Raw genomic sequence first — 23772 nt, 5'->3', positions numbered from 1 at the left:
GTGGCTTTGAGAAACCGTTTGTAGGAGTGAGAGAATCAAGAATTTAAAAAGCTCTTTATTCCCAAATGTGACCCTTTATTCCCAAATGTGTCAGAAGATAAGACACAAGAGATAAGATTTGTCACTGGGACAAATCTTGTGCATCTATACACTTGTTCATACATAAATTTACTACAAATCTTATTGATAAAGGATTAAAGGATATAATTTATAAATACTAATAAAAATATACAATGATCTTTATTTAAATTCCGTATAGCCATTTGATTCTCACTGAATGTTTACCTTGATTTTTGACAAACTCTTTTGTTTGTACTCAACCTATATTCAACCATGATTTGACAGTATCAGACCATAAATAAATAAATGATTGATTACTATATGATTCATCAAAGAAGTAGCCCATATCATTGACAAATGAGTGTGATTTCAATATGGATATTAGCTGATGTTTTGGGGAAGTTGAAGAGCTTCTTTTCTTGACTGGTGAGAATATAGTCCCAATTTGTGAACATTTCTGTTTCTGTTTACATTATCCTATGCCTGGAAACTTTCCCTTCCCTTTTAAAACTCACACATCTCCATTTACTAGAAGCAGATTCTATATAAATGACTTCTTGCTTCCTCAATCAGAATCAATCCTTTCTTTTATTCTTCATATCTGCACCTGTCTTATAACGCTTTTTACAGCCTGCCTTGTGTTCTTTCCAGCTGCATACGTGGGAGCTGGACACAAACAGAATTTTTTGATTTGTATCACTATGTGACCTTGAGCAAGAACCTTAATATATCTAAATCACGAGTTCTTTTTTTTAAAATTGAAGTAGAGTTGATTTACAATGTTGTGTTAATTTCTGCTGTACAGCAAAGTGACTCAGTTATACACATATATACATTCTTTTTTATATTCTTTTCCATTATGGTTTATCTCAGGAGATTGGATATAGTTTCCTGTGCTATACAGTAGGACCTTGTTGTTTATTCATTCTAAATGTAATAGTTTGCATCTACCAATCCCAAACTCCCAGTCCATCCCTTCCCCACTCTTCCCTCCCCCTTGGCAACCACAAGTCTGTTTTCTATGTCTGAAATCACAAGTCCTTTTTGATTAATTTCATCACATTTTATCTTTTTTAAGGAATTATTTTATTTGGTTCAATATATTAGGCAATTAATTTTTCTTAATTTCTTACCTGGAGAAGATAACTGTCTTTGAGATGAATGTATTTGATATTGTTGAGGCTGTGGACATATTTTGGGTTTATGAATTTTTGAGTTGGTGAATACCTTTAAGCCCATATCCTGTAAAGGAAATCATCACCTAATCAGTACACAAATATCATAAAATATGTATATACACATACTTCTTTTCATTGAATTTAACAAACAATCCAACTAGCTTAATATTAATCTTTTTTGTGCTTTTGGATTTGGAAGTTGTTTCTTTCAAACAGTGTCCCTGCCTCTTGTCACCCCAGCATTACCTGTAACTGTTACTCTAACACCCGTCTTTACTGTGCACTGAGGAAGCTCAGTCAGAGTCCAACTTTTGAGCCTCACCACTAGCATCCTTAAACATGGGAAGCTAGCGCCATAAGCCCTGGTGCTGAGTATGTGTGGTTTAAGCACATTTCAGAGTAGCTGAGGTCATTCTCTCCTGCAAAGACTTTTTTCTTTGGAATACAAAGGCTTGCATTGTTTCACTTGATGTGTAAATATTACAGTTTTTCAGCTGTCTAATGACTCTAATCAGGTAGAACCATATGAAATTACTGATATTTGACCATTTTTTAAAAACTTTAATTGGAGTATGGTTGCTTTGCAATGTTGTGTTAGCCTCCACTGCACAACAGAATGAATCAGCCATACACATACAGATATGCCCTCCCTAATATTAAACTTTTAATGTTCACATGAGTAGAAAGGAAATTGATATACTTATAGAGATAATTTCATTCTGTTTTTAAACCTTTTTCAACAGTAATTATTTTACACGTGTAATATTTATAAATGAAGAAAAAAAGAACTTGCTTAATAATCCCAAAAGTTCCAGTCCTGGCTCTGTTGTTATTAGTAGATCTGCTACTATTAGTGACCTTGGAGAAGTCACTTGACCTCTCTATGTCCCATTACCCTCAACTATAATATGGAAGCATTAAAATAAATATTTTTTCCATATGTAATATTTTGTGAACCTTAAGAACTGACCATCAGCAATATAATGGACTTACCTTTAGGAAGCTATACATATCTTTTTCATTTGTATTTGATACTGGGGAATACGTGATCCCATCGATATAGATATTTTGGTGACTGATGCAGTCTTCATTGTCTTCCTTCTGTTGATTTAAACGGTCAGGGAAACCGTTGAGGTCCTTTACTGGTAGCAGGTTATAAACCTGTACAAATGCAAAGGGCAAAAGGACAAACTTACTTGTGGCTTATTTTTCTCAAGTGCAGGGAGAAAAGAAAAGAATAATCACTACCAGACTTTCTTTGAGTGGCTCCATTGCCTAGATAATTTACAGAGAAGATGATTTTGAAAACGTTTAACAATTTTAGGGAAAAAAACAATTAAAACATTCCTATCTAAGTACTCAGGATCATAATCTTTTGTTACGCAATTCAGAGGCAAACCCTAGACTCTGCTGGAATGAAATAAAACTTAATTAAGAGAAATTGAGGTTTGCTATATTTGAGACATTGTGCAACGCTTCAGGATGACAGAATTAGGTAATAGTTTCGTCTCTATCTGGTGGTTAGCAACCAACTCAGTGTTTAACAAAGTAAATGGACAACATGTTCTAAACAGGCACATGGATAAGCATGTATCCTCTGTATAGGTCAGGACAGTATTTTCTTAGTATTACTCATGGGAACTAAATGCTCCATATCTTTATAAAATACATAAAACTTTAACTGTAGAACACTGAAAATGATACTTTCAAATTCACTTCAACGGGAAGAATAAGACAAACATAAAAATCCTGTAGGTGTTTTACATTTATAGGACTTCAAAATTGTTTGATAAGAATAGATTAGCAAAGTGAGTAGCACAATGAAATGAAGCACTTTCTCAAAGGCAGCTCCTTCTTAGCATTCTCCAGCTCCTCCCTCTGCTTTATTTTTCTCCAAAGCATATCACAGAATTATTGTCTGTCTCACCTATTAAGTTCCATGAGTGCACGGATTTTTTTCTTTCTAGTAGTTCACTATGAGATCCCCAGAATTTAGGGCACACCCAGAACACAGTAGGCGCTAAATAAATATGTGTTGAATGAGTGACTTATGCTACTAGGTGCAAGCGTTTCATTAGTGAAACATTATCAAAGACTGAGAGGAACCCTTGTTCTAACCCAGGTCTACTCCTAGATACATGAAAGCTTCTGCTTTATTATTAACAAACTAATAGAATTTTCTGCCTTATCTATCCACTAGGATTGTTATAATTGAAAAAAACTTTGAGAACTATAAAATTATGTTATACAAACATAAAACATTAATGTTATTGTACAACATATTCCCTTGCTTCCACTATGCACTTAATATCTCCTTTAGAAGTATTCTAATATTTTTAATTAAATACTATTGGAAGGACCAAAAAATAAGAGATCTTTTCTTATAAGTTTCTCTTGTAGGGAAGTAAAAACGTAACTTTCCCTTTATAAAATTTTGATAGTGACAAAAACTTCAGTAAGAGGTCATTCCAATTGGCCTCATTGAAAATTTGAAGTAATGGGCAAACTACCGTTAGGACACATTAAGTAGTTTCCCGTTGTTATACTAAGCATACCCTTTTGCTATTTTTCCTATTAATCCAGTATTTGAAAGGTTTCATTTATTAATGTCATTTATCACATAGTAATTAATTTTTCCTAATTTCTATTAATCAGAGACAATACAGATCTTCCTTCAGAAATTGTGTTCATCTTGGGCATGCAGTGTTTCAACTGATACAATTCTTATTAAAAGAAATTTGATATTTCACTTAGCCTGTGCAGTCTAAGTGCAGGTATATGTACCATTTCTGTTAGACTTTTTGAAATATTAAAACTAGTTTGAAAACTCCTATTATTGGTTTCATAAAGCTCTAGGATTTCAGGGATTTTGGATGGTGCATGATTTATACATTGATATTCATATGTAATATCTTCCTCACCAAAAAAAAGTGCACATGAAAGAGCTCAAAACTATTAACTCCTAGATAAGTATAACTGTAATAGATGCTATCCCACTCAGGGTTTTTCCTTGCTCTGGGTCCCTGATGTGACCCTTCCTGACCCCTGGGGCTGACGGAACTCACCGTGGCCACAGAGAGCTCAGCCTCGGGACTCATGAGCCGCACACTTTGGTCCACGGCGCAGAGGGCACAGAGGGACCGCGGGGAAGCGGTGACTTGCAGGCGAGCGTGGGAGGCTGGGAGACTCTGTGCTGGGCTGAAGTTCAAACCCACCTATGGAATTGGGGACAAAGTCAGAAAAACAAATTTCCTGATTTACGCACGCATTCACCAGCATTTCCTGGGTGCTCCGCAAATTCAATGCATAATCACTTCGTTTGACTTCGTTGATGTTTGGCACCATGTAAGCCTTGAGGCCTTTGGTTCCCGACTTTGTCACTCTGATTCTCATCAGTTGAGCTATTATAATGATATCTGTTTTTATAAGTTATTAAATTGGAGATGCCATTTTTTTTTTTTTTTTTTTTTTTTTTTTTTTTTTTTTTTGCGGTATGAGGGCCTCTCACTGTTGTGGCCTCCCCCGTTGCGGAGCACAGGCTCCGGATGCGCAGGCCCAGCGGCCATGGCTCACGGGCCCAGCCGCTCCGCGGCATATGGGATCCTCCCAGACCGGGGCACGAACCCGCATCCCCTGCATCGGCAGGCGGACTCTCAACCACTGCGCCACCAGGGAGGCCCCTGGAGATGCCATTTTTTACCTTTGATACACAGCGAGGTGTTCATTAACTAACTGTGGGTGGAATGCAAATGGTTCTAGACACTCTTGTATTTTTCTTTTGGCCCTTTTGTAGTCTTATAAACTTGGTTACATGTTTCCCAACATTTCGTCATAAGAGAAGGGAACAAGGTACTCTGAACTGTATCATATGGTAAGAGACAATGCATGAGAATTTTGCAGTAGGAGTCAAGTGACATGGGTGGCTTCTTTTTTTTTTTCTTAAATTGGGGTATAGTTGCTTTACAATGTTGTGTTAGTTTCCGCTGTACAACGAAGTGACTCGGCTATATGTATACATATATCTCCTCCCTCTTGAACCTCCCTCTTACGGGCCCCCCCCACCCATCCCACCCATCTAGGTCACCACAGAGCACGGAGCTGAGCTCCCTGTGCTATACAGCAGGTTCTCACCAGCTATCTGTTTTACACACGGTAGTGTTTATATGTCAATCCCAATCTCCCAGTTCATCCCACCCTCCCTTCCCCACTCCTTGTCCACATGTCTGTTCTCTATGTCTGTGTCCCTGTTCCTGCCCTCTATTCCCAAATAGGTTTATCTGTACCATATTTCTAGATTTCACATATATGTGTTAATATACGGTATTTATTTTTCTCTTGACATGGCTTCTTAGTGTGATCTGTCATTACCTTGCTGAAAATCTCTGGGGAATTCATTTAACCCTTTTGGCCCCAGTGCTTGCATGTAGAAAATAATTGATAGTGATAGTAACTTCTAGTTTTAAATGTTGAAAAATTTATGATATAAAACACCCACCTTGTTGGCCAGGCAGTTTTCGACCTCATATTTTGCAGAGTCCCCAACCACTTCCCCATCAGGTAAAATGGCATAGATGAGCAACCTAGCGACAGGAGCAATGTCTGACTCCACAGGGATTGACAGGGGAAAATGGCCTTTCACTGGAGCACAGAGAGAATGAAAGGAAGTGGTCATGGGTTAGACAGCTCAGGGCTGAAATAACACTTTTCTGCTGTACAATGTCATTTTAGGAGCCTGGTCTGGTTGATGACTCTATTAGTAGATGTAACAGATATAAGAAATAGTAGATGCAATAAATGGATGACTATCTCTAAGAATCCTGGCTTTAGAAGAAAAAAAAAACCTTATCATAGCCCCCTCTTCTCTCAAAATCACATAATGATTTCTCCGCAGTTTTAAGCTCGAGTTCATCTATACAAAGTTCTGATGCTATCTAAGGATGTGGAGACATCCATTTGGCTACCATTTGATCTAGACTTTACACTAGAGAAGGGAAATAGTACTTGAAGTTGCGAGATGTAATAGTAAGAGTTTAACACATTGTATTTACCCATATATCCTCTTTAACTTTGTATGAACCAAATATTCTATTCTTTCTTCCTAAGAGGAGTACTGAGCTCCTTTGCAACTTATTTTTTGATGCCTACACAGAATTGTTAGAAGTTGCATCGAACTTCTCTACTGTAGTGCTTCTATGTTGCTACAAAGTAGCAACAAAAGGGTAGTTCACTGATAATTTTCTTAAGGGAACTTTTAGACTCCCTTAGGATAGATGAAACCTTCAGAGGATTATATTGTTCCACATTTGTTCCTGGGGAGAGTCCAATTTACCTCTTCATAAAATCGTAACTATCTTCAAAAGGGATATATGATGTAAAGATATAAATGACTCAGCACAAGACCTAACATATAGAAGATACTCCAAAGTTTTACCTTCTCTCCATTGTCTAAAACAATTTTGACATGTCATTTTGAGAAGGAGGTCCATGACTATTTATGGTTTGAAAATTTGGAATAAGCATAAATTATGAAACAACTAAACACTTTAAATAATCTGAACAGAATAACCTGAAAGAAAAGGAAATAAATATTTGATAAAGGGTTTAAAAAAAGAAAGAAACATTATTGCATTCCCCTTTCAACTTCTTTATTGGGGTTAGATGAAAATTCTCTCTCTTTATTTGAAGGTATTCCTGGTATTTCTGCAGCGTAAGGTTGCATGTGACTGAGGAGGGCAGAAATGGGGAATTATGGAAATACTCACTGTCTCCCTGGTGCACGGGCAGTACGTGAGTCCCAGATCGGACAATGCTTCCCTTTGCCATTACCTGCAAAAAAGGAAATGAAAAGGGATTTAATTTGCCGGACAGAGATCTGACCCCAAGTCTTGCTCTCTAGGTGATATGCTTGTTACATTGAGCCCCTGCTGGCAATAATTAGCCCTGAGAGAAGTCAGACTTTCAAAAGGAACATAGATAAGAGGTCAAAGTAGTGATGCCTAAAGAGCTTCATAAATCCTTGCCCACACAGGAGTTTACAGAGGAGTCAAAGTAGTGGCCTTCCTTCTCACCAGGTAATAGAACACGAGCTCCTTCAGCTCCTGCAGGACCTGTCCATTCAGTACATAATGTGCTTGGACTGTCTGAGCTCGGCCGCAGGGCAGTTCACGAGGCAAGGGCTCAAGGTGGACAAAGCTCTTGCTTCGGGAGAACACAAGATTAGCGGTGTGATAAGCTTCTTCATATTCTTCTGACAGCCACTGGTAGCCATAACAGGAACTTTGGTCCTTGTGTTTGACCTAATGAATTAGAAAAACAATATTATCTTATAGATTATATGTCATAGAGAATCAGTGTGCTCACAGAATTGCATTCGTTTAGTATCCTACCTTAACTAGTATCTAGAAATCTTGTGCTCCACACTCAAAAGTGAGAGAGGAGGGTCCCTTATGGTATTTATCTGTATTGCAGGCCTTTAGAGGGCAGAGGCTCCTTGAGTTGGTATTGATTTTTACATTTGTGAAGAGCATAAAAGGAGGCATCCTTTGCTCTGATTAGCTTGGCTTGCATTTCTTTGGCCACTTTACAGACAGAGAATGAGAGGTAGAGACAGATAGAGACACTGGAGCTATGAAACCTCACTGAGGAGACTAATCCTCAGAAACGGAAGAATTGCATTTCAGAGAGTAGATGCCTCATTTATGATGGGTTTCAAATGGGTATTATGAATAAATGTAATATTGCAACCTTAGGGGTCTGAGAACACTTTCTGTAAATAGCATTGGTTCAAGAGTTGAGTTAGCGAAGTAGTTGAAGTCTATACTCAACTCTTAGTTATTTGCTCTTAATATAGAGTTCAGCCAGGATTTTAATCTAATTTATCTGATTCTGGAACCTACACTTAAAAAAATTGTGGTAAAAAACACAACATAAATTACCATCTTAACCATTTTAAAATGTACAGTTTGGTAGTGTTAAGTAATATGCAGCCCATCTCCAGAATTCTTTCATCTTGCAAAACTAAAACACCGTCCCCAGGAAATACCAACTCCTCATTTCTCCTTCTTCCCAACCCCTGGCAACCACCATTCTACTTTCTATTTCTATGGCTTTGCGTACTTTAGATACCTCATGCAAGTGGAGTCGTACACTATTTGTTTTTTGTGACTGGCTATTTCACTTAGCATAATGTCTTCATGGTTCGTCCACACTGTAGCCTGTGACAGGCTTTCCTTCCTTTTTAAGGCTGAATACTGTTCCATTGTACGTACATACCACATTCTGTTTATCTGTTGATGGATATTTGGGTTGCTTCCACCTCTTGGCTACTGTGAATAGTGCTGCTCTGAACAGGGCTGTGCAAGTATTCCTTTGAGATTCTGTTTTCAGTTCTTTTGAAGGTATACTCAGCAGTTAGAATACTGGATCATACGGTAGTTCTCATCTGGGGGGACTGCCACACTGCTTCCCACAGCGTTTGCACGATTCATGTCGCTACACGCGAGCCCCCACTTTAGCCACAACACTATACTGCCTCCTTTTAACAGACTTTTTCAAAATTGACCTTGAATTGGTTTTTAGTTTCTCATTTTTTCCCCCAAGACTAAACACAACTTGGAAATGCCATCACTTTCCGGTTGCAACCTTTCTTCCAAGACTACTTCACATCATTGGTAACTTCCCTCCAAACTTACCCTGACAGTGAGGTCGGTGCCCGTGATGCTGGTGGTGTTGATGGAGAACTGCACCAGGCCGTTCTCATCAGTGGTGGCATTGGAGTCATAGTGGGCTTCATCTGCTGTGATGAAGATGAGTTTATTTGGTATAGGGACACCTTTTCCATCCGTTAGGCGCACCTGAAGTTTAAAAGCTGCAGATCAGTTGCGTGGCTAATATCCAATAGACACCAAACATTCATTTTATTACAAATATTTATTGAGTGTGTCCAACACGTCAGACATGGTTCGAGGCATTGAGGCTACAGCAGTGAACAAAACAAAGTTCCTTCCATCATAGAGCATACGGTCCAGTAAAAGAGACAGCTGCCAAATAAATGCGTAATATATACTTATTTAGTGGTAATCAGTCCTAAGACGAAAAATAGTGTAAAGAGGTAGAGAATGATGGAGATAATAGAGGTGACCTGAGAAATGTATTCTGTGGATATTTTGGAAACTCTATATATTATATATAACTTTTGTAGAGTCACAGACCACAAGAGCCATAATGAAAATTTTTAATTGAGCCTCAAATACTTATTTTATGGCAGACCATTCCCTTTCTATGGATTAGTGTTCTGAGGTTTAATATTAGCAATTGCTAATATATTGTCCTGTGTGCTCCTCTAGTTTTATATATGATATTTGCTTCTTGACCTAGATTTGCAAACTTTTGGAAGGTAGGTAGATTTTATGAGGTACTTCCCATCTGAAAAATGTAAAATTGAAAAGAAGCATAGAATATTAAATAAGGGCCTCAAGTCAAATTACTGCTAATACTGAACCCAGAAGATGAGTAGTTCAGTTCAGATTTTAAAGATGGTGATTTTTTTTCTCAGTATAAGCTACTTTTGGTAGAAGGAAGCACAACCAGCAGACTTGGATTAGTATTTGTAATTGATTAACGAGATCTAAGTTTGCTAATGAAATGTCAGCTGTATGTAGGAAGACCAGGATAGGTACAAAATTCTGATTCTTTCACTTTTGGTGAGAGAGTCTTATGATAATAGGATAGTTATTTAGCAGGAATAAAATCTCAAAAAAGTACAGTATACTTCTGAGGAATTTAAAGAAGTGAACTTTCATTTTAGGAAGTGACCAAAGTTTCTGAACATGTTTGCTGTCATAACATAATCAAAACATTCTAAAATTTATTCCACTACTCTTTTGTGGAGCCTGGTCCCTCTGTCTTTTAACACTCTCCACAGCTGACATCTTATAATATTTCCATTAAAAACAGGATGCACAGTAATTACATGTGGAGGTGCAAACAACTGTCATCTCAGACTTCTGGAGTCCGAAAGCTCCATTAGCACATCTGCTTATAACAGTAAGCAGAAAAATAACAGTAGCAGATTTTTTTGTACATCTGAGAGAAAAAATTTATATCTTTAAAATCTGGGTATACTTTATTTATTTTTTTTGCGGTACGCGGGCCTCTCACTGTTGTGGCCTCTCCCGTTGCGGAGCACAGGCTCCAGACGTGCAGGCCCAGCGGCCATGGCTCACGGGCCCAGCCGCTCCTAGGCCTGTGGGATCCTCCCGGACCGGGCCACAAACCCGTGTCCCCTGCATCGGCAGGCGGACTCTCAACCACTGCGCCACCAGGGAAGCCCTGGGTATACTTTAAATAGCAGTATTTTACCCCTCTGTGTACTGTTTTTAAAATATACTTGCTAAAATAAAACAAATATATTTGAATAAGTATACTTGAATAAAATAAAATATACTTGAAAAAGTAATGTATATATAATATCCATTAAAGAAACACTACGTACAGTAGAATCTTTTATATTTCAAAATAAAAATGAAAGCCACCTACCCACCCATTTCCATACAAAGTTAATGTTAGAAGGATAATGTGATTGGCCATCAGGAATTTCGAGATGCTTGTGAAAAAATATTATAAAAATCTGAGACTGCCTGGTAAACCATGGGAAAGAGATTGAGTGACATCACGCAGTGCTGTTCCCAAAGCCTTCTAATTTTTTTTTTTTTTCGATACGCGGGCCTGTCACTGTTGTGGCCTCTCCCGTTGCGGAGCACATGCTCTGGACGTGCAGGCTCAGCGGCCATGGCTCACGGGCCCAGCCGCTCTGCGACATGTGGGATCTTCCCGGACCAGGGCACGAACCCGTGTCCCCTGCATCGGCAGGCGGACTCTCAACCACTGTGCCACCAGGGAAGCCCCAAAACCTTCTAATTTTGATAGTGCTTTAGAATGGTTTTATAGATTTGATGTACAGATTTACAGAGGAACAAACCTATTTTATGTGGTTTTATACCTTTGATTATATTAATCAACAGATAATATTAACCAGGTATAGTTTTAGCAGAATATGTTGTACGTATTAGGTAAGAGTACAGTTTGATTTGTGAATTGAAAAATACCTCACCTGCCCAAAGAAGGGAATCCCTCGTCTAGCGTCTGAGTCTATTTTCACAAATGAGAGTTTGGTTATGGTTCTTGTTATTTCAGTGGTCCCTTTTCCAGTTAATTCCACCTCTGAAAAAGAAGGAAAAAATAAGTTCTCTTTTGGAAGGATGCTCTCCCTGAACTTATACTACTTCCTCCCTTTCAGTTCACTGTTGGGCAAAGGAACTAAATCCATGTCCGTTGTTCTTTCTCCCATACCCATGAGGTATACACACCTGTTCCTTCTTCTTGAATCTTGGCCTCCACTTCAATTTTCATTTCAAACTCTTGTCTCTTCATTTGGAAGATCTTGGTCTTTACTTGCTGAGAGAAGCAGCCCTGGCTGTTTAGCTAGGAGGGGACGAAATAAAATACAAAAACATAAGACTGGACAAATCAGTGGTCAGTTAATCTGGTGGCATTTTTTTTTTTTTTGAGACAACATAACCTAGGAATTTTTTATGATAACACAATAAATATTCTCTAGGGATTAATTATAATTACATCTCACAACAGTTTCTGGCTTATAACTGACAGGTGTATTCCTTAGTACCTGGTCTTCTCCAGAGTGAATGAGGTGAAGAAATGAAGAAATGCCTTAAAAATTGGGGGGTAGGGCCTCCCTGGTGGCGCAGTGGTTGAGAGTCCGCCTGCCGATGCAGGGGATACGGGTTCGTGCCCCGGTCTGGGAGGATCCCATATGCCGCGGAGCGGCTGGGCCCGTGAGCCATGGCCGCTGAGCCTGCGCATCCGGAGCCTGTGCTCCGCAACGGGAGAGGCCACAACAGTGAGAGGCCCGCGTACGGAAAAAAAAAAAAAAAAAAAAAAAAAATTGGGGGGTAATCTTACTGTAGCAGGCAGCTAACCCTTCACCGAAGCCTGGCTTCCCTTCCATAGTTTACAGCTGTGGCTGGGAAGTGGCTGCTCAACTGGGCACTGTGTTTCCCAGCTCCCTGGCATCTAGGTGGGGCCTTGTGACAAGCTCTTGCTCATAGAAAGAGAGAAAAACTGACACCCTTCCCAGCCAAGGTGGTTAAGATTTGTATGTTTTCTTCTCCTTCCTTTACATAATTGGATGGATACTCAAGGCGGCTTTAGATACCAGGTACTGGAGATGGTTCAACTTCGATCATTCTGGGTGCTTGGTGCACCAAGAATACCCGCAATGGACAATTACAAGAAATAACTCCTATTGTGCTAAATCACTGATTTTTAAAAAACGACTATAGCTAGCATAGAATTCTCTTACAGATTGGTCTCTTCCTGAGTTACCACCGTGTTGTAACTCATTGCTCATCAACAGTGCCTGGGCTGTTAATCCCTAGGAGTAGTTTCCCACATACCTGCTGACTGAACTTCTCACAGACAGCATGTGATTCTCCACCAAAGCAGTTAGAAGGGTTACTGTACTTTCTGCACATGTTTATAGTCACACGTCCTGGGACAGGCTTCCCATATGTGTATCTGTCATAAGAACATTGCCAAATGGATCAAATCAGACATTTAACACCCCCATTTTCTACCTGTTTATATTTTCCCTTTAGCTATAGTATATTTTTAGACTCTGTACTTCCCTGTAATTTCTGCAGGGCTCATACAGTGTTGAGGGCAAGTAAACTAAGTAATGAACCTTCTCTTTTAGAAATTTCCTGTGCAACATGCTGGAATTTACTTCAGCCTTCTTTTACCATGTCTTTTTTTTTTTTTCTTAATCTCTAATTTTCAGTTTCATCTTTTAAAAAATACTTTTTCTTTTGCCAAAGCTACACCAGATCTTAAGAGAAAAAACAATACCAACAAAACAAAACAAAGACAAGAAATAAACACTCTCAATTCTACCTAGGAATATAAACTATTAATATGATGGTATCTCTCCTTCCATCATCCTCTTCCTATGTGTAGCCATCTCTGTTCATGTAGACTTTTACTTGTTTACTTTTTACAAAAATGGGATTGTGCCATAAATATATCATTGATAATTGCTGTGGTCTTGAGGGTATTTGTTTCCTTCCCTATTCAAAATACCCTCTATATCAATATTTGCAAGAGTACTGGTTCACCAGCTCTGTGGGATCAGGAGCTTGGTGACCTTACTCTGAGATAGTGCTGGGGCAGGGACCCAGCTGAAGGTCTTTAGGACTGGTTTCTTCACTCTGCCTGTTCTTTCTGTACTGCTACTGCTGGGCTACTGGAGATGGGAGCAATAAGATCCTAGAAACATGAATTTTCAAGGTTGGAAAAGACTGATTGTGAGATCATGTCTACTCTCATCAGTGAAAATGGCAGTTCAGAGAAGTATGTGACGTGCCTTAGGTAGACAGATGAGTTAGATGACATTTCTGCAATATGCCTATCTCTACAAATTCTGAATCTGAGCTATTTTTCCACTATGTATCCAAGGTCAAGTAAATGATCTGTTGATGATTGAATTTACTTTACAACCTGGTAAAGGGAAAGTCACTACCCTTCAACACTATCTCATTTGTGTGTGTACGTGTGTACGTGCACGCGCGAGTAGCTTTATTACTTTCAGAATCAATCCTACTAGCATAGCTTAGCTCTAGGAACGGTTGCCTGCCCCATGATAGTTATAATAATGTTGGAAAGGACGTGAAAGAAAGTAAGAAGGGAAATAGAAAAGCAACAGGAGAGGAAAGTTCTAGAGATGGGGATGCTCCCATGTATTTAAGGTATTTTTGCTGCACTGCTTCTAGACAAGCTAGTCAAAATATCCCAAAGGGTGAGTCTCCTTTAAATAATTCCCCTCGCCAAAGATTTTTTAAAAGTATAAACTCACAGGCCACACACTGACACAGTCATTTCTTCTTCCAAGATGGTGATTATCCTTGGCACTCTTACTTGCACTTCAAACTTAGGAAGCACTGTTGATTGGAGATAAAGGAAGTTGGTGATTGGTTTTCAACTTCTGGGGAATTGGTATTTCCAGGTTCTCATAACAATTCTCTAATCATATTTTAGGGCCCTGAAAAGGTAGCCCTCTTCTCCAATATATCCACCTTTCTCTCAAATGGAGATCCTGGTTGAAGGACTATGATGGATCAATGTAACCTTAATGAATTATGGGAGACTCCACTGGACTAAGAATGTTTTACTTTTTTTTTGAAGATTAAAAATTGCTACAAAAATGCTATATGACATCCTATTCACGAATCACTGATGGTCCTCATTGGATTAGAAGTAATTAGTTCCACTCCAAGCCTAATTTCACCCGTGGGAAATAGAAAGTAATTCCAAAGAAACTCAAATTCTAGACCCTAGAAGTTTAAATATGAAAAAACTGTTCCCTGATTTTGCATAATCCATACCAAATTCCTCCACGGTGAAGGGGTGTTCTGCCATTTCACCTGATTCCTTCTGTACCACCACCTTATAGGAGCCCTGAAAGGGCTCTGATGAGAGGGGAAAGGTCAACTGCTTGAGGCCACTCTCTACCTTGAGGTTCTGCCATTGCATGATGCGATTTCCTCTGGGGTCCTGTGGACACAGTAGTTGTAATTTACAAAAGAGCCCAGAGCATGAGAGACAATAAAGGAAATCTGTGGGGACTCCTATGTTATCCACAAAGAGGTGGGGAGGGGTGGGGAAGGGAGATGACTTGGAACCATCTAGTGTTACATGAGTTTGAAGGTTTCTCCCTTCAGGACAAGTTTCTGAAATATTGTAAGAATCTCTCAAATAAGAACCTTCTCCCTAAGTTTATTACTTGTTTCTAATTATGGAATGTTTCACGTTGCTTACCTCAATATATACTAGTGGAATCTGAAAGACAAAAGAGAGAGAAAGGAGTTTAGAATTGCTCTCAAATATTCTCAGTTCTGATTTATAAGCAAGACAGCTTTATGCAGAATGACTTTATCTGTAGTAAAACACAGAAAAATTCCAGATTAAGTTTTACAGAACTTTTGATTAATCCATTACAAGCAATTAATAAGTAATGTTAGGTACTTACCGGGTGTGAGCAACAAATGCATATGTGCCATTCATTAGGAATGGTATTTACTGCTATTACTTAAATGCTTATAGTATCCCAGTGAAGAACATTCCTTTGCTATGCTATTTTACAGATTGAGAAATCAACACTAATGGAATTATAAGTAACCATGTTCAGATCCAAATGTTAAGGTGGGTCACAGAATTCTTAGGTAGTTTTAAGAATAAGGACGACTGGGAATAGCTCCTCTACTATCAATGCTTATTCATTTTTAAAACTAATACTTATTAAGTGCCTAACATGTGCTGTGTATCATTCTAGGTGCTATGAATAGAGCAATGCACAAAAGAACAACAGATCTGCTTTCATAGAGCTTACATTCTAATAGGGATGGATACATGAGAAACACAGTCATATATGAAATATATATTTTTGATATATATACATATATATTTGAGATATATATGTTTGACATATATATTTGAGATACATATATTTGATATATATATTTGAGATATAGATAAATAGATTTGAGGTAGTGGTAAATGTCAAGAAATAAAAATAAAGCAGAGTTAAGCTGATAGAGTGAAGGGCTAGGTGTTTGATTTTAGATAGAGGAGTGTAAGTGGAAACCAGGAGACCAATTTCAAGGCTATTGTAATAGTCTTGTTTAGAGGTGATACTGGTCAGGACAAGGTCGTAGCAATTCATGTGGTAAAACATAGTCTGGATATATTTTAAACTAACATGATTTTCTGATGAAATGGATGTGGGTGAGACGGAGGAATATGCCTTAATCCTTTGCCTGAGGAGCTAGAAGAAAAAAGTTGCTTTTTTCCCTCCCATCCCTTTCCCTTCTTCACCCCCTAGCAAAGATGGGTTTGATCAGGATCAGCAGGGAATTGCAAACTCTATGACAAGGGAAAGAGAACACTTTTAAGAGGGGGAAAAGGAAGTTGGGGGCGGAGGGGCTATAGTCAACAGAGTCCCTGGGTTTTCATTGAAAATTGCCTCTTTCTGAGATAAGAAAATGTGGTTGAGGACTAGATCTAGGAGAGAAAAATTAAGACTTTGTTTTCTTGTCTACATTAAAATTGAGAGTGTTAGTCTTGAGGAACAAACATTGATTACACTCTCCTTCCTTTATAGGAGAGGTTTTGTGTTTAGAAAAAGTTTGAATCTTTGAGAAGTTGTTTAAACCTAAGTTTTTTGATGGTTTATTTATTATATAGTGTATCTTTCGGGCTTCCCTGGTGGCACAGTGGTTGAGAGTCTGCCTGCCAATGCAGGGACACGGGTTCGTGCCCCGGTCCAGGAAGATCCCACATGCTGCGGAGCGGCTGAGCCCGTGAGCCATGGCCACTGAGCCTGCGCATCCAGAGCCTGTGCTCCGCAATGAGAGAGGCCACAACAGTGAGAGGCCCGCGTACCGCAAAAAAAAAAAAAAAAAAAGAGATATAGTGTATCTTTCTAGTTTGGCTAATTGAGAATTTTCTAAAGAGTAAGTTTGTGTGACAACTGAGTAAGTATGAGTACCAAGAAAGAATCAGCTACTCTCTTGACCCAGAATACTGTTTAAATGAGGATATTGCACTATGGCAATGCCAGAAAGTACTGCTATCAGTACCAGATTCTTCCTCTCCCTGGTTCTCCCCCAACACCAAAAACAAACCCTCAGCCTGTTTACATAGATAATAAAAATTCTAGATCGATATTAGGACACTTACCAACTCATTCAGGGGGTGAAAATTGTCATCCAACAAGACGACACGAAATTTCACTGAAACAGAAATATTTTTCATGAGTCCCAGAAACCTGAAGCCAGGCCTATAGGCTAGTAAGACAGACCATAAAGGAACCAGGATTCCTTTGACTGGGGAATACACAGGGGAGGAAGATCTTTCTTTTTTGAAGTTGTCCTGACCATAGGCCTTTTTGTACCTGTCTGCTCTGGTTTGTAGATGGGTTTGTCTGTCTGGACAAAGACCAGACTCTCTTCATTTTTAACCAACACTGTGGTCCGCTTCTTGAATTCTTGGGTTGGTCCTTTCACTTGGATAGTGAGGAACATTACCTCCTCATTGGATGAAGATCTTGGGATCTGAAATACAGGAGAGATCCTGAGAACCCATTCATCTGCCAAGTTTCCTCCTCCAGTCCCTGTCCCAATTCTCCCTGGGGATCTTGTCCCTTTTGCTTAATTTCACTCTCTCATTCTCATCAGGGAAATTTGGCATGGACAGGAATTCACAGACAGAATGACTTCTGTCATTTACAAATGGGAAGACAGAACACAGGATGGAGGAAATTACAACAGTGAGAGAGGTCATAAATGATACTCACATCTCCTTACAGATCAGCCAATACAGGCTTTTGTAAAAATATTTTTGCTTTATTTATTTATTCATTTTTAAATTTTTATTTTATGTTGGAGTAGAGTTGATTAACACTGTTGTGTTAGTTTCGGGTGTACAGCAAGGTGATTCAGTTATACACATACATGTATCTATTCTTTTTCAAATTCTTTTCCCATTGAGGTTATTACAGGATATTGAGCAGAGTTCCCTGTGCTATACAGTGGGTCCTTGTTGGTTGTCTATTTTAAATATAGCCGTGTGTTCGTGTCAATCCCAAACTCAATCTATCCTCCTCCCCACCCTTCCCCCGATAACCATAAGTTTGTCTCTAAGTCTGTGAGTCTGTTTCTGTTTTGTAAATAAGTTCATTTGTATCCGTTTGTTTTTAGATTCTGCATATAAGCAATATCATATGATATTTGTCTTTCTCTGTCTGACTTACTTCACTTAGTATGATAATCTCCAGGTCCATCCAGGTTACTGCAGATCAGCTAATACAGTTTTTTTTTTCTTTCATAATTGAGATGTTTTATTGGTTGTTTTGAGGATCAGTACACAGACATTTCAATTTGTACACAATTCTTAACATACATACCAAAAATCTAAAAAATCACGTAGTTGTGATTCTTTTCTGAACAGTTATTCCAGTGACTTTCCAGCTTAAAATTTGGAGGCAAATTTTCCTTGACAGGCGATCAAGTACCAATATCTTCAAATATTGATATGCCGTTACATCGTAAGTCCCACTAATTCACAATTTAATATCATATACACTACATACCCAAACTGTCAATCGTTCACAGCACATTAACAAAGTTACTAGAAGAACTGGACTACCACGACCAAAGATGTTACAGAGTGCACAGAATTCTGACCAGGAGAGCCAAGATCAAGAGGTGAGTGGTTTGCTTTAGGAAATAATTCTACCAAAAACAACATGGGAAGAGAAGTAATTTAAAGTGTTCAGGGCATTAAATGCACAACTGACTCCAAACTGCCATTTAGTATGCTTTGTATTATAGGATATAAAATATCCCCCCATCTATGGAATGTTAAGCTGGCACCCAAGACAATGCCTGCCACATTCAATATCCCACTATTTTCTGGTTGTACCAAAAAATAAACAACCAGCAAATGATTTCACCTCTTAAAAAAAAGCATTTACACTTAAAAAATGGGATGAGGTAGGATTCCCTCCTTTTTAAAAATGTTTCTAAAGCTACTAAAAAACTTGCATTTACAAAATAGTTGATAAAAATATTCCTCTGTATTGTACAAGAAGGGAGACAGGGGCCCCTGATAGGACCAGGTGTGTGATACTAATCAGACTTGGCTTCTTTCTCTCCTGCTTCATCAGAGGCTGGGCTCTCCTCGTTTTTAGTTGCTCCGTTTTCTGCAGGTGAGTCTTCTTTAGTCTCTTGGTGAGCCACTTCGGCCTGTTTTCCCTTTGCTCCCCTTTTCCTTTTTGTTTGCACTTTTTTGTCTGAAGATTTATCCTTTCCTGCCGCTTTTTTGGCTTCGTTTCCACTTTTTCAGGAGCCGGTTTCGCTGACAGCCTTGCCAGTCTCCTCTTGGGCTCCTCCTTCGCCTCCCCGTCGGCGGAGCTGACCTTCCTCTTGGCCATGGTGGCGGCGGGGCCGGCGCGTGCTCGGGGCCTGCGAGCCGTGCACGCCGAGAGCCTTGGCGAAGCTGGGCTGCCTGGCCGCTGCCGGTCCTCCCGCCGCCGGAGCTCGCTAATACAGTTTTGATTCACTTATACACTGAACTTTACCAAACTGATGTTATGTGGTAAAAGGGCATGGTAGAAGCATCTCTTAAAGCTATGAGAAAGGAAACTGCAACATGTTATTGGCTGTACGCTGTAAGGATTCTATATATGGGCAACTGTGAAGAGCTATTGGATAGTCACCCATGGTAATTTCTACAAGTTCACTCTTAGAAAGAGTACGTATGGGGTGGTGTGTTCCTGTCAGCCCACTACTGGGGCTTATGTTAAACACTGGCCTAGTTTTCTTTGTTTGTATTTTTTCCATTTTAATTTTCAGGAGAACTCATATTTTCCCTTTGTCTAGTGCATACTGCTTTTTTTTTTTTTTCTGGCTAATAGGAATTTTCTCTAATCATTAAGTTGATTTTAATATCTCTATAAATATTGGTCTACCATTATTTATATTGGAAATTCATGCATTGCTTCTTAACTTCTACACTTAGTCGCTACGTTTAGATTCCTTCCTGAAGTCCATGCCAGCCTCTCAAAGTCTTATCTTGACTGAATTCTGGTTGCCTATGTTCCCAACCAATAGAAACAAGTATTTTAAGTCAAACAGCCGTACTCACAGTGAAGGAGACACAGTGGAATAAGTCTTTCTCTGCCACCACATCAGTAAAGAGGCTTCTGTTCTCTCTGAGGGACTCCAAGGAGGCGCTTACGGTCACCGTCTCATTCAGGTGGCTCAGAAGGAGGCAACCCTTCTGAGGGGTCCCAGTGTGGAGCAGGGAGGGGACCAACACCATGTAGTGCCTGGGGATGGGGGAATCCAGTTAGAGGAGAGTGTAGGAGGTGAGGCATTATTATCAGCAGCATTATCTTCTGCTGTAATTCTTGTTACTATCGTTAGTTCTATGCCAAGAGAAGACATGTTGATAAGCATGAAATTGATCTCTGCCGTTGGAGGGCATGCATGCGAATTACTCCCCTTTCCATCGTCAGTGCCATGGCAGTGAACATTTGACTTGAAGTGAGCCTTTAAGAGGTTAACATTTGCAGGTATACCTCACTTTAAGGAACCCAAATATCAGTCTGTGAGCATCTGAATTCAAATAAAAATATGCTAATTATATATATTTATGCTGTAAATCTATTTTACATTAGGGTTGCTGTAAAAAGCAAGCAAGTTCTCGTGTGGAACACTACAGAAACCAATCCACTTACAGAACTTATATATATTTATAAAACAAGCCTGTAAAAATGGAATGGCAAGTTCTTGCTTTCTACTCTGAGGCTTAAAGAGAGTCCTTAGTTTAAAGTCTCAGTGTGTTAAGCAACTAATGAAATCTTAGTGTGTTACCTAACCCTGGATGTTTGCATATTAAATATTTGCCTTTCAACTCAGGGTAGACAAAAATGGTCTACTCAAGAATGGTCTTCTAGAGATTGAATTTGGGGTCCTCATGAACAGAACAGAAACTTTCTCAATACTCTCATATATAATTTTATTGACACATGAGTTTTCAAACATTTTTGCTCCCAGAATTCCTAACTATTTTTAGACACTATGCCTTCCTTACATGTATTCAAGTAAACATCTATTTTTTTATCACAAGTTTAAACAATAGCAATATATATTATTTTTGATGACATTTTAAATTAAAACTTATGTTACTTTTTTGTACATCTCCCATCGAATCTTAAATATCATAGTGATAAGATATCCAGTATGATCTATTTAAAAAATACACCAAAATGTTCTTTTTGTAATGATCAGAAATTTAGCATCTTTCCCCCTTTTCCTCCGTGAACTTGAATTTTCATGCCATTTACCACACAGAAGTTTGTCCTAACATTTCTATGCTTCAAAATATTTTATGGATCACTCTTCCTTCTTTGTTTATATATATATATGTGTGTGTGTATATATATATATATACACACATGCATATGTATATATATACATATATATGAAATATTATATGTGGGTATATGCATTTAACTCTTCTTTTAAATTTAATGTGACCTTAAAGTTGTAAATGTTAAACATTTTCTTCTGGATTGAATTGTTTTCAGAAGTCTTACTAGTATACAACTGATCAAAACAAAATAAATATATTACAAATTATGATTCATATTTATTATATATAAAATCAAAATACTTTTGAAGTACATTTTTAATGAAAATGATGAGTTGTTCTTATGTATCCATGGATGGATATTCCTTATTGCAAGAATTAAATAAGGTCTAACATTAACTCTGTTGCTGTTTTTGGTTTGTATAGATATAAGTGCCATGAAAAATTGTTCACATAAAAGTAAATAAATGACAGATGAAACAATTATATCATTTTTACCAGTTCTTGTAACTCCTTCTGCATTACATGCCAAAGATCACCCAGTGCCCTATTATCAAGAATTGCTTCTAATTATTTATCAGCTGGTATCTCCCTTAGATCTTCCTTCAATTTTGTTGAAACAAAGAATTCGCCACCACAAGATCTGCAAAAGGATTTTTTCTCCTGTCATTAGAGTCCTTTGCTTTCTCAACATCAACATCGGTATTTCAAATTGCTCCTTTATTTGGCACCCTAGAGATTTTTATACTCCAGGACAGTGTTCCACAGTAACATCTGATTGAGGGAGGTTTGTCTTTCTCTTTTAAAGTGAAAGATAGGAAATTAAGAAAGGGGAGGTAAGAAAGGATAAATAGCATGGTCTCAAGCAGATCAATATGAATGTGAGGATCTGAAAAGTGATTCCTTTAAAAGAATCACTTTCCAATGCCCTTTAGAAAGTCTTTGTATATCCCCAGAGAATTTAGAGATGCAGAGATTCAGAGATCCAGAGAGTTGGAGAAAAATGGTTAAGAATAAGTGAAGACTGAATAAACCAGATTTGTAAAATCTCATCATTGGAAGACACCTTAAAGATAAGAAGGTGACAGTTCCATAGGGAAGACAAGTGAATGATAAGGAGGATTTGGAATAAAGGAAAGGACTCTTCAAGTTTATGCTCTATGTGAAACTCACGGTATTCCAGAGACTGAGGCATCTGTAGGCAGGAAGACCAGAAGAAGGAGAGTAAGACTTGGATGGAGGAGTTTGTTCTTCCCCATGCTGCAGGGAGAAGGGACCAGAGGAGACCAGACTGTATTGTGCCTTTCTCCCTGCAATTGGTCTGGTCCCAAACATTCCTCAGAGCAACTAGGCTTTATGCTGTTCTCTGTGTAAACAGGAAGTTCCACCCACACAAGGTGTCTAAACAAAGTAGAGGTCTTTGAACATTCTCTGAAAGGGTCATTGCTCTCAGGGACTTAATTACAGTCAAGGTTAATTCCTGGTGGGCTAAATAGGATTCCTAGAGGGATAAAATCCACATTCCCATTAGTGCTCACTTTCCCTGGGTTTTACCGTAAAGCAGCTAATCGGCTTTTCAACCCCTTCTCTCTCTTACTCCCTCCTTCCCACTTCCCCATAGTGCCTTTTATGGCTTTCCTCACATCTCTTGCATGAATAGCTGGCAGGGGAAGCTATAATTTAAGCAACACAGGACAGGCTCAAAATAGGTATTTCACTACAAGTCAGTCTGCCTGCAAGTCTTCCATCAGATATGTCTACCTCAAATGTTGAAGCAGTTTCAGAATTTAGCAGTCCTCTATGCAAAAGACATTGGGCTAAAAGAATAGCTTTTTGACCTTGGGGATATTACTGGATTGCAGATAAAGAGCTAGGTTCTGGAAGAATGATAATAGAAATATTTTCCTGTATTAAGGAAGTGAAAAGATGAAAGGAGAAGTAGCAGGACCTCAGAAACAAGCTTTGACTTACTGTGCCTAACAAAGATACCAATTGCCTTTACCGTCTACTATACAAACACATTTTGTTACTGCCTTCTAAATGTGCAACTCCCCTTCAATCTTTAATCATATTAACTATTTTATTCATCCATCCATCTGTCCATCCATCCACTCATCCATTCATCCATTCATTCATCCAACTGTTTGATTGTTTTGTAAGTGTTTATTGAGCCTAGTTGGTCTAGGAATCATACAAAATCATGGAGATGGATGATCAAATATGAAGAAACAGATTGCACATTCTTGCAGGTGTAAAAGCAGACAATAAAAATACAGTAGCCAGACATTATTATTGGAGAAGTTCAGGATGCTCTGGTAGCACTGGACAGGGACACACAATGCAAACCTGGGCCTTGGAAAGGAAATCTAAGGTAAAACAAAATGTAAATCAAGTTCTAGAGTGTGGGTGGTGGTTAGCCAGAGGGAAGTAGGAGATGAAAAGTGCATTCTAAGCACATAAGGAATGACATAAACAAAGGCACAGGAGGTAAAAACCATCACGAAATCTTTGGTAAAATGAAAAGTGT

At 38.6% G+C, this 23772-nt stretch overlaps 1 protein-coding gene and 1 pseudogene across 2 annotated transcripts in view; both read right to left on the bottom strand.

Annotated features, from left to right (window-relative positions):
• The window catches only part of LOC309811672 (alpha-2-macroglobulin-like), a 41380-nt gene extending 18804 nt beyond the window's left edge, over positions 1–22576 (bottom strand). Inside the window, exons 1-17 of the mRNA XM_082634671.1 lie at positions 22419–22576; positions 20016–20199; positions 17263–17422; positions 17049–17101; positions 15129–15149; positions 14696–14864; positions 14167–14251; positions 12713–12833; positions 11606–11720; positions 11350–11459; positions 8930–9091; positions 7307–7534; positions 7001–7064; positions 5734–5876; positions 4304–4453; positions 2232–2399; positions 1194–1302 (exon numbers count right to left, since the gene is read on the bottom strand). Of these exons, the coding sequence (XP_082490797.1) occupies positions 1194–1302; positions 2232–2399; positions 4304–4453; positions 5734–5876; positions 7001–7064; positions 7307–7534; positions 8930–9091; positions 11350–11459; positions 11606–11720; positions 12713–12833; positions 14167–14251; positions 14696–14864; positions 15129–15149; positions 17049–17101; positions 17263–17422; positions 20016–20199; positions 22419–22504 (2128 nt within the window). The 5' untranslated portion in view covers positions 22505–22576. The remainder of the gene's footprint in view (positions 1–1193; positions 1303–2231; positions 2400–4303; positions 4454–5733; positions 5877–7000; positions 7065–7306; positions 7535–8929; positions 9092–11349; positions 11460–11605; positions 11721–12712; positions 12834–14166; positions 14252–14695; positions 14865–15128; positions 15150–17048; positions 17102–17262; positions 17423–20015; positions 20200–22418) is intronic.
• Positions 17489–20008, bottom strand: LOC309811675 (non-histone chromosomal protein HMG-14-like; annotated as a pseudogene). Its single transcript has one exon. The product of its transcript is annotated as a non-histone chromosomal protein HMG-14-like (transcript).
• Positions 22577–23772: the final 1196 nt, after the last annotated feature.

This window comes from Mesoplodon mirus, assembly GCF_964341445.2.
Source record: "Mesoplodon mirus genome assembly, chromosome: 11".
Taxonomy (NCBI): Eukaryota; Metazoa; Chordata; class Mammalia; order Artiodactyla; family Ziphiidae; genus Mesoplodon; species Mesoplodon mirus.
The sequence above is the reverse complement of the archived record's forward strand: the minus strand, read 5'-3'. Positions and strand labels throughout refer to the sequence as shown.